The 13120-nt window shown below is 39.5% G+C and overlaps 1 protein-coding gene across 3 annotated transcripts in view; it reads right to left on the reverse strand.

Moving 5' to 3' along the window:
- Positions 1-3173: 3173 nt before the first annotated feature.
- Positions 3174-13120, reverse strand: part of LOC111871622 (ran-binding protein 9) — a 67080-nt gene continuing 57133 nt past the window's right edge. For 2 of the 3 annotated variants that reach the window (XM_023864854.1, XM_023864868.1), the window contains exons 8-9: positions 9457-9568; positions 3174-4108 (exon numbers count right to left, since the gene is read on the reverse strand). In XM_023864854.1, coding sequence (XP_023720622.1) covers positions 3975-4108; positions 9457-9568 — 246 coding nt within the window. In that variant the 3' untranslated portion in view covers positions 3174-3974. Of the gene's footprint in view, positions 4109-9456; positions 9591-13120 lie in introns of those variants that run through there. The other variant, XM_023864861.1, reaches the window with a different exon arrangement.

Raw genomic sequence — 13120 nt, forward strand, 5'->3', positions numbered from 1 at the left:
ATTAGTTAAAACGTGTTTAAAATTCAGTTTCATTATAACATCTAGATCAATTCAATAGTAATGCATTTGATATATATTTAAAAAATGACTAAGATTTTTCATAGTTTTGATGCAAGAAAATTATATGAGACAAACTCCGTCTTAAGTGTAACAATTTAATTGTGGTTCTTTCTTCTTTCCTTCCTCTACACTACATGTTTCGGCCCTAAATGGCCATCATCAGGTGTATATTCTTACGTAGCTGCTACACTGCCCGTAGTTTAAAATTTAAAACACCAGTCTTTCCAATTGTATGTATGTATAAAATCTTTGTTAACCTACACACGTCAATTTGATTTCCAAAATTGGCACTTTTTAAAACTTCAATTTCAAATTAAAATGTCTTTAAATTTTCCCTTCTTTTTCTTTTTCCAAATTTTAAAAATTAAAATTTCTCGGGGTACTCGCCCTATGTCTATAGTGCTGCAGCGGCCACTTCTTGTTTTATCGCTGTTCAGGTATTGTTCTGTGTAGGCTCTCTGTGTGTGTGCCGCTGCCTATCTTTAATACAGCACACGTATTAAAGATAGACAGCGGCTGCTTATAACATAGCAGTTATGATGAAGCACTGCACATTAAAACTAAATTTCATTGATGCCTCTTAGTGCAGATGACTAATACCAATTTAATTAATATCCATTCCGTACTTTCTGAGATGAACCATGTGGATGGATGGATGAAGATTGCAACCTTCTCACTGTGTATTTCTTTCATGTGTTCTGCACCAAGAACCATACAAATGTGCAAAATTCTCAACTGTAAGAAAAGCCTAAAATTCTGAATTTACGAACAAGATCATATACAATTTAAAACTGTGCAAGGTGGAGTAATAACCATACATCACTTGACTGGTTGAAATGAACTGCCATGATCTTAATTTTTTAAACACAAATTAAAATTAAACAACACTCTTATCATTGTTAACGTGCTCATCTGTATTTCACCACACAACATTAGGTATGTTTTCTGATTTTAATTTTGAAGTGCCAAATACACAAACTATCTGATATTCATCAACTGAATAAGGAATCAAGAAAGCTTAGAAATCAGATTAGAAAATCCTAAAACATGATGGAAAACAACAAATTTCAAAATTATTTACATAACCTGTGAAATGGAACACATGGCCCAGTTAACAGGTGAACATGGGTATGCAGTCCATTTAATAGGTAAACAGCCAAGTATGTTCTAGGGAGCAATTAAGACATTAATTTGGATTTAGAAAGAGAGAAAAAAATAAGTAATAAAATTTATTATAAAAAACTCTGGCAGCACAAACTTACTGCAGATACATACATCTGAAAATCTCTATTTCACGTCCATTCTTCAGTTAGTGAATAATGCATTTGTGTATTTTAAAATACCTAATTTCAGTATAACTTATTCATCACATCCCAAGTTAGGGTACTTTAAATTTGGAGGATAAGAGTAAATCACAATGATGTACATACTGTGACTGCATGACACATGAGCAGACGTGTGTTACAATAGGTGCCACAAAACAATTCACACTCTGGCTGTATAAGTTCTGCAGAATGCACTTTAAGGTAAATTATGGAAAAGAGAATGGTAAGCGCACTCCAAAACATGATAGATGATTCTAAAGGGTTCTGATGATGATGATATATAACACTCAGAATTACTGGGTTTTTGGACTTCGCCCATCATCCGGCATTCTAAAAATTAGAAAACGCAATGTTTCTGAAACTGTATGTGTTTACATCCCCAGGTGAGGGGGGAGACACCTACTCTGTTGGGTCCCTTAGAAAGAGCTAATCTCAATCACTGGACAGCCCATGTCAGATTCATTTATATACCTGAGACCAGGCTATATTGAAGTGAGATAACAGGAAAATATGCAATAAAAAGTCTGAAAACCCAGTAATTCTCACCGAAAGTTATGGCAGAGTAGTTAACAGTCCTATTTCATATCTATGAGGTCTCAGTTTCAATTCTTTGTCCACAGACTGGCTATCCTGCCTCATGTTTTCTCAGGTATGGGGGAGTGCTGTAATACAGGACATACTGACTTCCTTTTACATTCTTTCAAATTCATCAGTTACAATCGTCCTACCATCTGGTGCTGCACAGCCAATGCAGTTACAAATTTACTGTTACACAGCCAAGAGATGGAGTTCACAGTGTGAACAAAACATCTGCTTTCTTCTATGATTTGCAATGGGCCATTACTCCAGAAAGTTTGTTCTATTTTCCTCCTCATGTAATGTAAATATACACTTGAACTATAAATGTTTAAGTGTTTTAAGGTAAGATTCTTAATGTGAAAGCAAGTTAGTTTGTATTTTTATGTCACTACTATTTGTAAAATTTAATATTTAAAATTTAAGCAAATTACTGATATCTGCATCTGAAATAAACTGTAAAGCAATCTTTGGGAAACAGTACAAGATACTTTGGAGAAACTGACATTTTACTACTGCTGTAAATGATTAGACTGTGGATCATAACTATTTATTAGATTTTGTATTATTCGTGTTTTAAGTCCATCTTTGGAAATCTTTATACATCATAACTCAAACATACTTCAATATATTTGCAATCTGCCCTAGTAATAGTAATCTTCAAATGTACATGACATATTCTCTGGCTAGGGCATGGCATCTTCAAATGTCATCTGGTTCATAATCGTAACCACTCCCTGCACAGAACCAAAAATAGTTAGAACAAACACATACAAGCAGGTGTGTGCTTCTGTGCAATTTATCTCACTCTTTCATGATATAAGATAATTCACATGCATGTACTTCTTAGAGGGAAGGATTTATTGCAAGGAACATTTCATATCTGGATCTTAAAAATGATATTGTGTTTCCTGTCATATTTACTTTGAGATCCTGAAAACTTACAAATATTGCTGTCTTAACCAATCAACAAGCAAAAGTTGAACACACTTCACATCAGTATGATCCATGTCAATATTAATGCCTTCTAATTAAGTCCTGAGTACCACACAACTAGCAATGAACAATACAAAATTAAAGGTTGGTAGGAAAGGTCAGTTTTACCACTTCTACGTAATCACAGTTTGTGAATGAACTTATTCTTGCTCTGATATTCCCATCATCCTTTAATTTTATCTTCACCAAGTCTCTCAAATTAGTTATGTCACTATCTAATAAAATGTGTTTATTATTAATAAAAGTCTCAAAGAGCTAAAATGCTAATTTTATTCCTTTGTATCAAACATATAACAGCTGTTTACTTAAATTAACACAAACAAAGGAAACTTCTATGCCACTGTTAAGAAATGGTAGTACAGAACACAGCACTGCTCGAAAATAAAATCCTTTCCACCTTCTGCAACCACTGCGGTAAAACAATGCCTCTTTCTTTGCAACCTACTGATGCAAGTAAAATACCACCTAAGGTAGAATTGGACACCTAAACTTTCAATGAAACAGGAGGGCTCAGAGCCCAGTAGTAAGTTTACAATAAAGTACATACACAATACAAATGTTCTAAACAGATCATTCATAGCCACACAATTATCTAGATAACACCCATAATTATATCTGGGAGTTTCACACACTTTGTTAATTTTAGACTCACCCATGTTACTGTTCCTGGTCTCTACTCAGCAATATTATCACACACTGAATAAGGGTATCTCACTTCCTAACAAACTCTACATAGCAATGCACTGGACTGATTATAATTAAAAATCTCACACTTTCAGAACAAACGGTATGTAACTCAATACCTCAGAGCCTGTGCAAGGCAGAGTCCTGTACAAATATCGTAACAATATGCTTCCATCTGTGTGTACTCCTATCACCAATGCTATGTGCAGATCCACTCTTCATTTGGACACTGAGCTCTTGTCTGAGGCAATAAATAACGAGATCTTTTGTTGATGTAATAAGATTCAAAGGAAAGCAAGAGTGCTGATACAAGCCCTTCTCTCCGCATGCCAGTCAGTGCTGCAGGAGGTCATCAACACTGGCAAAGGCACATGAGCCCAGTCCTGATCGTGACATCAACCTCACAAGCTCCTGAGCATGAGCCAAGGCCACCTCCAGTGGTGGCCGGCGTGGCAAGTTGCTAGATTCTGTGCAACACACAACAAATCTTATAAGTCATGGTAAGTATACTACAAAGTGCACTTATTTATTTATAAATACTGCTTGTTATATAGGTATACTCCAATTTAAGGTTATTTGCTTTATATGTTTCAGTATATTTGCAATTTCAGTTCCTACAAACATATCCTATTTTCTTTCTGCATCTCTGTATCTATGCAGTTCATGCCACACCCTGCTCTGACTTCACTTTTGAAGTCACGGGAGATCTTGAATTCACACTTTGAAAATGTGTGCATTAGCAATGGAAAGTGGCCATTAACTCTATATGTGCATACTTCTTTGTATGTTATTACAGTGTTGTACCCAAATAGCTCAATCCCATGCCAGACTAGCATGGAATGACTGCGACATTTCTAACTGCTTCCAAGTCAGAGGTTCATATTTGGGTTGCAGGGAATGTAGCAAAAATTAGGAAGTACAGTCTGACAGCCAGAGCTAGGTCTGAATCTCACACCAAGCTGGAACAGTTAAAATGAAGATAACCCTGAGACCTATTCAACTGTAATTCATATCGGGAAATAACAGAACTTGTATTAAAACGTGAGTGATTTTCTTACCCCTACATCTGAAAGGCCAATCACCACCCTAAATTCAAATTTGGCTTCATACAGAGTGAGAAGTAAGGCACAATACACTTGAAAAACACGGATAGTGTCCTGAATGCTCCTGTTCTTCTAAAATCAAAGTATGTTCACTCAGTGACATGAATTCGGATTATTAACTCAGTCTTCTAAATTCCGAGGGTTAACGATCACAGACATGTCATACCTCTTGCCACATACTTTTTGATTTATAAACTGTCTTGCAACATTAAATTATTTTAAAATCAGATAATTAAAATTGGTGTGACAGCACTATATTACATAACTTCTTGAAAATTAATTCAATATTAATGCCAAAGTACATCCATCAAAGCACATCAAGCTGCGAAACCAATCAGTGCGCTGGAATCTTCCATCAAACAGTGTTTCATACATTAGTCCATACAAAGTATATATGTCAGACTGAACATACGTACTTCCTAAAAGACAGAAGAATTTCTGGGAAGAACTAAGTCTTAATATGTTTCTGATCTAAAATCTATAGTGGAACTTGCATTTGGTGTATCTCAATTTAAGGTTTTCCTTCATTCTACATTCAATTTCCAGGATTCCAAGTGAATATTCTCAGTGTTAAATGACCTCCATTTAACATCTTTCTCAGTTTGGTGCTCAAATCCATTGGTCCCAAGAGAAACCTTAAATGGACATTCCAATGCATGCAAATTTGTAGTATATTTATGCTCTACCTTCATACATCATTTCTCTATGGTTCATCAGTTACTGCCAAATATACATAGATATCACATGACTGCCATGTTGTTTTACATCCCCCCCCCAAAAAAATTAACAGAAAGTACATATTGTGACATGTTGACCCCTACCTCCCCAGCTGCACGTAGCGGTAGCGTAGCGCTTGCGTAATAGGCGAGTCATCACCCCACCACTCTCCCGCGGTGACGTCACCAAGGGATATCACGGTTACTAGGCAGCCGTCAACAACTCCGGACAGCGTGGCTAGCAACAAGGGTGCCTATTACGTGGCCGTATTGTCCGATCGAGGCTACATAGGGAGCAGCGAAGGCTATTCACAGTCAGTTGTACTGAGTCAGTCAGTGAGTCCTGGAGCTACCGCCGAGTTAGCCAGTAACTAGTCAGTTGTATTCTGGCATTTGGAGTGTACTAACTGTGATACTGCAGATAGCAGTAATTTGTAATTTGGGTGATTGTAAGTGCGAATGTGAAATAAAATTCGCTATACAAAATACGGCGTGAAGTTATTTGTCGCGATATAAGCCCGATACGCGACAACTGGTGTCAGAAGTGGGACCAGTAACGCAAACACGTTACACTGGTGTCAGAAGCGGGATTTGAACTTATACACATGACAAACGGGATTTGAACTTACACACGTGACGACGGGATTAGAACTTACACACGTGACCGACGAGATTCGAACTCAAGACACGTGACAATTTGGTGTCAGAATTTTTACGAGCTTAAACACGCCTCGAAGAATTTAACTTACGACTGTTTCGACTATTTTACTGCTACAAAATGGAAACAGAGCAACTGTTGGAACTCCTGCGGAAGGAACTGAGGGCCCAGAGAGAAGCTGCCGAGAAAAGGGCTGACGACAGGTGGAAAGCCTGGCGAGGGAAGATGGCCGCCATGCGAGAAGAGCTGGTCGCAGAAACGGAAGCCACCAGAGAAGAAACAAGAGCTATCCAAGAAAGGATGGAAGCCACTCGAACAGAAACAAGAGCTATCCAAGCACGGACGGAAGCGATGCGAAAAATAATGGGCACCAGCCACATGGAGATGGTGTACGCATTTAAACCCGAAAGAGACGTAAAGACGATTGCCTGCCAAGAGTTGGAGGCACATCTATTAGAAGAAAAGCCGGCCCCAGTGGACAAGAAACCTGAGGCGGAACAACAAGAAGAGGTCCCTGTAGACGACGTCGCAGTGATACCGGTCAGTGAACCTGCAGATGAATTGATGCCGATTACCCAAAAAGAGACGGTGGCCTGCCCAGTGGACGCGAAACCTGCGGCGGCACAACGAGAAGAGGTCCCGATAGTGATACCGGTCGGAGTGACGACGGCCTGCCAAGGAATGGAGGCACGTCCAGAAGAAGAAGAGCCGGCTTCAGTGCACAGGAAACCTGAGGCGGCAGAACTACTAGAGGTACCCATACAAGACGCCGAAGTAATGCCGGTCGGAGAACCGAAGAAGAAAAGGCGCAGGGACCGACATCGACGAAATATAAAGAATTCGACACGGGAAAACTGTGGACCCCGGATGAAGTTGGCTGCCCCCTGCAGGAAGACATCCCGTCGCGCGACAGTGGCACGACGTTGGAGAATTGCCTTCAAGAAGGATATTCCCCTGGGAACCTTCGGATGCCAGCGGAAAGAAGTGACCGCCACCGGAATAAAGATTACACGCTGTGTAGGACACAGGCGTATGGGACAAATCAAGAATAAGGTCGCACCGGAAATCACCAAGAAACGGACGTTCGGGAAGAGAATGTGTAAAGGCCCGGAACGCAACACTTGCATCAGGAACCGAGGCCTGAGACAGCAACTACAACGAAGAAATAAAGTGAAGGACCTAGGCGGCGGACAGCCGCGATATGTGAAGGAAGCAGACATGAGAAAAACTGCAGGACTACAGATCGCCAAGCGAGTAGCCGGATTTTCTGTCTGCCTACGACACGGCAAGGATTGGACACTGTGGAGGGGTCGACCCCCTCCAAAACGAAAAAAGAAGCAGGCACGGAAGAGGAGCCGGTAAAATAGAAGAACCGGCCTCCCCATTGAGAGTGAATGTGCCATGTGAGAAAGCGATGGATGAATGTGATCTTCTGGCGAGCTGAAAGGAAACCGCTCGAAGACGAGCTTTGTCTAAAGAGGGGAGCGGATGTAACGGACGAAGAATAGTCGCTGCAAGAAGAGTAGCCGAAACAAAGAAGATGCTGCAAGAACAGCCACCGAGGGAAAGGAACGGGGATGCACCGTTAGGCTATTCGGGACGAACAGCCTTAAGGAGGGAGCAGTGTGACATGTTGACCCCTACCTCCCCAGCTTCACGTAGCGGTAGCATAGCGCTTGCGTAATAGGCGAGTCATCACCCCACCACTCTCCCCGCGGTGACGTCACCAAGGGATATCGCGGTTACTAGGCAGCCGTCAACAACTCCGGACAGCGTGGCTAGCAACAAGGGTGCCTATTACGTGGCCGTATTGTCCGATCGAGGCTACATAGGGAGCAGCGAAGGCTATTCACAGTCAGTTGTACTGAGTCAGTCAGTGAGTCCTGGAGCTACCGCCGAGTTAGCCAGTAACTAGTCAGTTGTATTCTGGCATTTGGAGTGTACTAATTGTGATACTGCAGATAGCAGTAATTTGTAATTTGGGTGATTGTAAGTGCGAATGCGAAATAAAATTCGCTACATCAAATACATCAAGAAGTTATTTGTCGCGATATACGCCCGATACGCGACAATATTTTTCCATGACCTAACACCACACAAAATATCTGGAGCTTACAGTAAATCACACTAATGTTATTACCAGCTCAAAATTTGCATGGCCACTATTCTGGTGAGGCTTCAAGTGGGATGGAGTTCACACAGTTTCATGAATATGTCAACCGCTTTGGAAATCACTGGATACGAGGACACAAACACATGCATGATGATATCACAAGCCTGTCTTCCTTATAAACTGAGGAAAGCAGACTATTAACTATACACCTGTTATGACCAAACACTCCGGTCTGCTACTGAGATGGATATGTGCTTCTTGCACCAGTGTGGCAGTAGTTTACCGCATGAACGTAGAGGGAAAAGTGCAGGGAGTGGGGGTCTTTATGACTGCAATATTAACATTCTATATACTTACAGAGAACATCATTATTGACTTCCGTAAAATGGAGACAGAAATTTATCACAATTTATAAGAACTACTGGAACTGACCCTTTTCTGCCTCTGGGCATGCCTTGCAGCTTTTAAATCACTTTTGTAACACATTCTCAAGTTCTGAACTACATTTACAGCACACCACATCCCTACTTTTCCAATGTGTAATTGCACTTAGGAAATGGAATGAGGATTTTCTTCACTTCATATTCATATAGTATTTGCATTATTACATATTTTCTGATTGATACAATGATGAGTAGTCATTTGTGCAGTCAATGCACATAGTTAGTTAGATACAGTAGTGTGTGAAAGGTCTCCTTGAAGAGTTTCAGGTATTCATGGATGGTTGGAGATCAGTACTCAAAATATGTAGCTAAGAAAATCCTTGTGGCATTCAATAAGTTACATTACACAGCAGAAAGCAGGAGAGTGGTGTACTGTGAGTGCATGGTGAATTATTCATTTCACACTTCACTGCGCATTGCAAAATGTATTTACATGCTGTGAGGCATTTTTGGAGGCAGAAGGTGGCAAATTCTGGCACATCTTATAAAATATGGTAAATCTACATCATTTTCTTACAGCAATGAATAACTAAGTTGAATCAGTGACGCGGGCACAGAAACAATCCAGGGTAGTCCCTGAACGGGGGCAGAGTCCACTGCTGCCACATTATCAGAAGCAGCTCGGCTCTGTCTGGACTTTGTACTCTACAGTACAGTTTAACCACATTATGAGCAGTATAAGCAACAAACTATCAAATATCAAGTTAAATTAAGTTTGTGTTGCAAATACCCAGCACAACTTTTACTCGCTTATTAATGTACAGTTACAGTAAAACTGTTACCTAGAATGGCAGAATTGAGAACAGCACACACAGTCTCCCTCTGAACAGGATCCAGCTGCCAACCAACAGGGCTGCTCCAAGGGTTTGAGTATGCTAGTAGGCTAAAGGCATCCTGTGGTAAAAAATGTACCAACCTAGCAAATCACAGATGAGATCTGAGGTTTTCATGGCAGTGAAAATCAGGACTGTGGCCTTTAGGTATGACACTCTGTAGTTTTGTGCGTCATTACCAGTGTTTTCAAGGAACCTGCCACTTTGAATTTTAGGGTGGAAGTGAGCCACACTGGGATGTACATGGGTAAAAGACTGGAAACAGGGAACATACAAGAGGTCATAATGGTGACAAATTTCAATGAAGGCCTTGAGAAAGAGCACTTTTCATGGACAGCTGTGAAAGAGACAACTTTCAACACACATCCAAACTTGGCTCACTTCTACCCTGAAGAAGGTGGCAGCAAGTTCCTCTTGAACGCTGATAACCACTTATGAAACTACACTGTCATAGTTGAGAAGACCACAATCTTAAAGCAAGTCACACCTACAACACAAAAATTAGCCAGATGTGGTGTACTATGGAGAACAGCTATGTCATATATTACATTGATTTAATCAACTTGGAAAGCCTACATAAAAGTGGTTAATAGTTTCAAACTGAATGGTTCAGATCTATAACAAACACTCTAGACATGCAAATATCATACCTGTTATACAATAAGTGAACTACTTCAACTTGCATCAAGTGATATTTGACAGCAGTCACCCAAACAGGTGAGCATCCTTCAGCTGTTAAAGTATGCCAACAAGTAAAACATGAAAGTAGCTCTATTAAAACTATGGAATGTGACAGCAATGACAAAATGCCTATGATGTGATACAAAATATCAGCTATGTATCACACTATGTTGCAATACCATTACACTACAATGCTGATTACTGTTCTGTGCTGACTTCCATTATGCTTTCCTGCTGAGGGTTTCTTAGAAACATCAATGCCAGGCATGGGGAGCTGGTGGGGAGAAGCCACACAGACAGACAGATAAAGAGACAAACAAAGAGTGAAGTATCAACAAAATCCTGAGGCATACATCTGAAAGTGGAAACAACACACACAGGAAATTAATTCCAATTCTACGTCAACACAAATACTATCATTTGAAGGGATTCAAAGACAGAAGTGAATGTCAGTTTTGTTGTCATTACCAATGAATGAGAGAAATTTGTTCTGTATAGAGGGGTGTGTACAAATAATGTGAAGTAATAGGTTATCTTTATGGAACTTCAATTTGTGTGAAGTTACTTCACTGATGCAATTTTGTTGAAATGCCAGTGATATGCCATCCAATTACACCATCAATGATGCAAGCTGAAGATATGTAGTAATAGAAACATGAGGTAATGAAAAGATGCATGTGACTGTAATGCTGACATACAGACAGCAAATAGCTACCACCAAATGTGATACCGAATTTGTCATGTCTGTGATTCATACAATGAATACTGACCTTATGTTCATACCTGGAGGAATAACCTCACAAAGATAAGACTTTTAAAGATTATTTGAAATGACTGTATTCCAAATGGCTCTTGGCAGGGACCCATGTTCTGACACAAACTGGGACAATGAAGGAGCCCTGTGTAGAATGCTGTGGCAGTAGATCAGGACATGTGGCAATGGATCTCTTTGGAAGTGATAGTCACAGGGTTTAAAAAGCGCTGCATAGCTTATGAAATGGATGCAAGGGAGGACAAAGAGGTTGGGAATGTTGCCAGTGAATATGAGAGAGAAGATGGGAATTGTGACAACAACGCAGCTGAGACAGACAACTGAAATGAAACAGTGAAGACTTGTGAAGCACAATAAAAGCCAATAATACAAATATTACGTTTCTGGACATTATCCATCATCCTATTTTCATCTAAAACACCATCCTGTATCTAAAAACACAACATTTCAGAGACTGGATTCTGTTTCCGTCTGCAGGTAAAACCTACTAAGTTGGGCCCAATCAACAGAGCTAGTCCCTATCTCCAGACACCTGTACCAACACCAGATAGGGTATACAAGATAAGCACAGCACAAACCATTTGCAAGAGCTAAGACAAGACATTAAAATATTAAAAATTCCACATGTATGAGACCTTGCACTAGAGAACTATCAGAAGAGAAGTCATCACTGGAGAGACAAATTTTCCATATGGTACCAAAACAAAAAACACAAATTTTCCCATTCAATCTGTGTTGGGTGGAGTTGTAGCTTTTGACTTATGCTGTGATAATGGAGTCCAGATGGGACAGATATTCATGCTGGGTTGACTGATTGCATGGTCCATCAGACATGTATGCGGTGTTTGGTCCAATCTGCAAGACTTTCGCTTCATTCCACCATATTTTGTGGCCTTCTCCATAAGCATGTTGGGCCAATAACTTAACACAGGAAATGAACTCAATAAATCTTAGGTATAAAACATTTTCTAATATTTATTTTCTTTTGCATGATTGTACAAAGTGTACAAAATTAATTCATAAAATTACTTAACCTGTGCAGACATGTTTTCTAGTGCTGGGTTGTCTTACATTTGGAATCACCTTCTTTTCAGGTAAATACTGGAGTACATTTAAATGGAATGTGAAAAGTGGCTAGTGTTAATATAATGAAAAAAAATTGCTCTACTATAGGAAATTCTAGTTCTTGCCTCAGTTCATGAAATCTTTCAAATTCTTGTCTTGATCTGTCTCAAACTGAAAAAGTCATTCTCACACATGCATAATTTATACACATTATATTTTGTCTTACTTCAGGAACCTCTTGGGAAACAATTTTTATAATAGTAAATACATTAATAACAGTACAGTTTTCAGTAATGTATTTTCTTTCAAACATATATAAGTAAAATACTGAGCAGGAATAGCAAACATTTCTTTAGTAACACCATTTACTAGTTAAAGCCCCTCACTTAAAATCTGATTGCTTGCCCCTTATTACAAGGGACATTCGGGGATGAATATGACCTCTCAGAACCAGGTGGATGCTCAAGCATCTGTAGAAAGACTCAGGGAATGATACATACATATTATAAAGATGCTGGCACATATATAGTGTATCTAATTTCTGTTGTTGGATAAAGGGAATGTTATTGAGAGCAGATTTAGACACTGGAATGGCTTCCTGAGTGGTGGGGTGGGGGCTCTGAAACTACCCAATTGCCAACAATGAAATACATTCCTATATTCAATATATGGCAACAGCCTGCTCAATCAGAAATTTCCTTTGATCAATTTGTATCTTTATAGGTCTTGCAACTTTCCTTCCTCCATGGACTACTTCAAAGCTCTTTCAGGAATACAGTTTTCACCATGTAGTCATGTAGTCCAAACAACTGTTTACACCACATTCCACTAACTCAAAGTTAGTCAAAAATGGCTGTATGATGTAACATTTGTAATCTCTACTACTTTCACTTCTTTCTCTCAGAGTGAAACTTCCATTACTGATCTCATAAAACATGATTCAGTAGCTCCAAGCCTTATTTTGTAATTTCCAGTTACTCTCCAAACTTCTGATCCATACGATAAAAACATTTTGCTGTTGTCTTCCACAGTTATGAGTGTCCTCAAGAGGTTTAATTTTTCAAGATGATTATTGCTGTGCCATTTATCCTTTGA

This window comes from Cryptotermes secundus, unplaced genomic scaffold (assembly GCF_002891405.2).
Source record: "Cryptotermes secundus unplaced genomic scaffold, Csec_1.0 scaffold376, whole genome shotgun sequence".
In the NCBI taxonomy this organism is placed as follows: Eukaryota; Metazoa; Arthropoda; class Insecta; order Blattodea; family Kalotermitidae; genus Cryptotermes; species Cryptotermes secundus.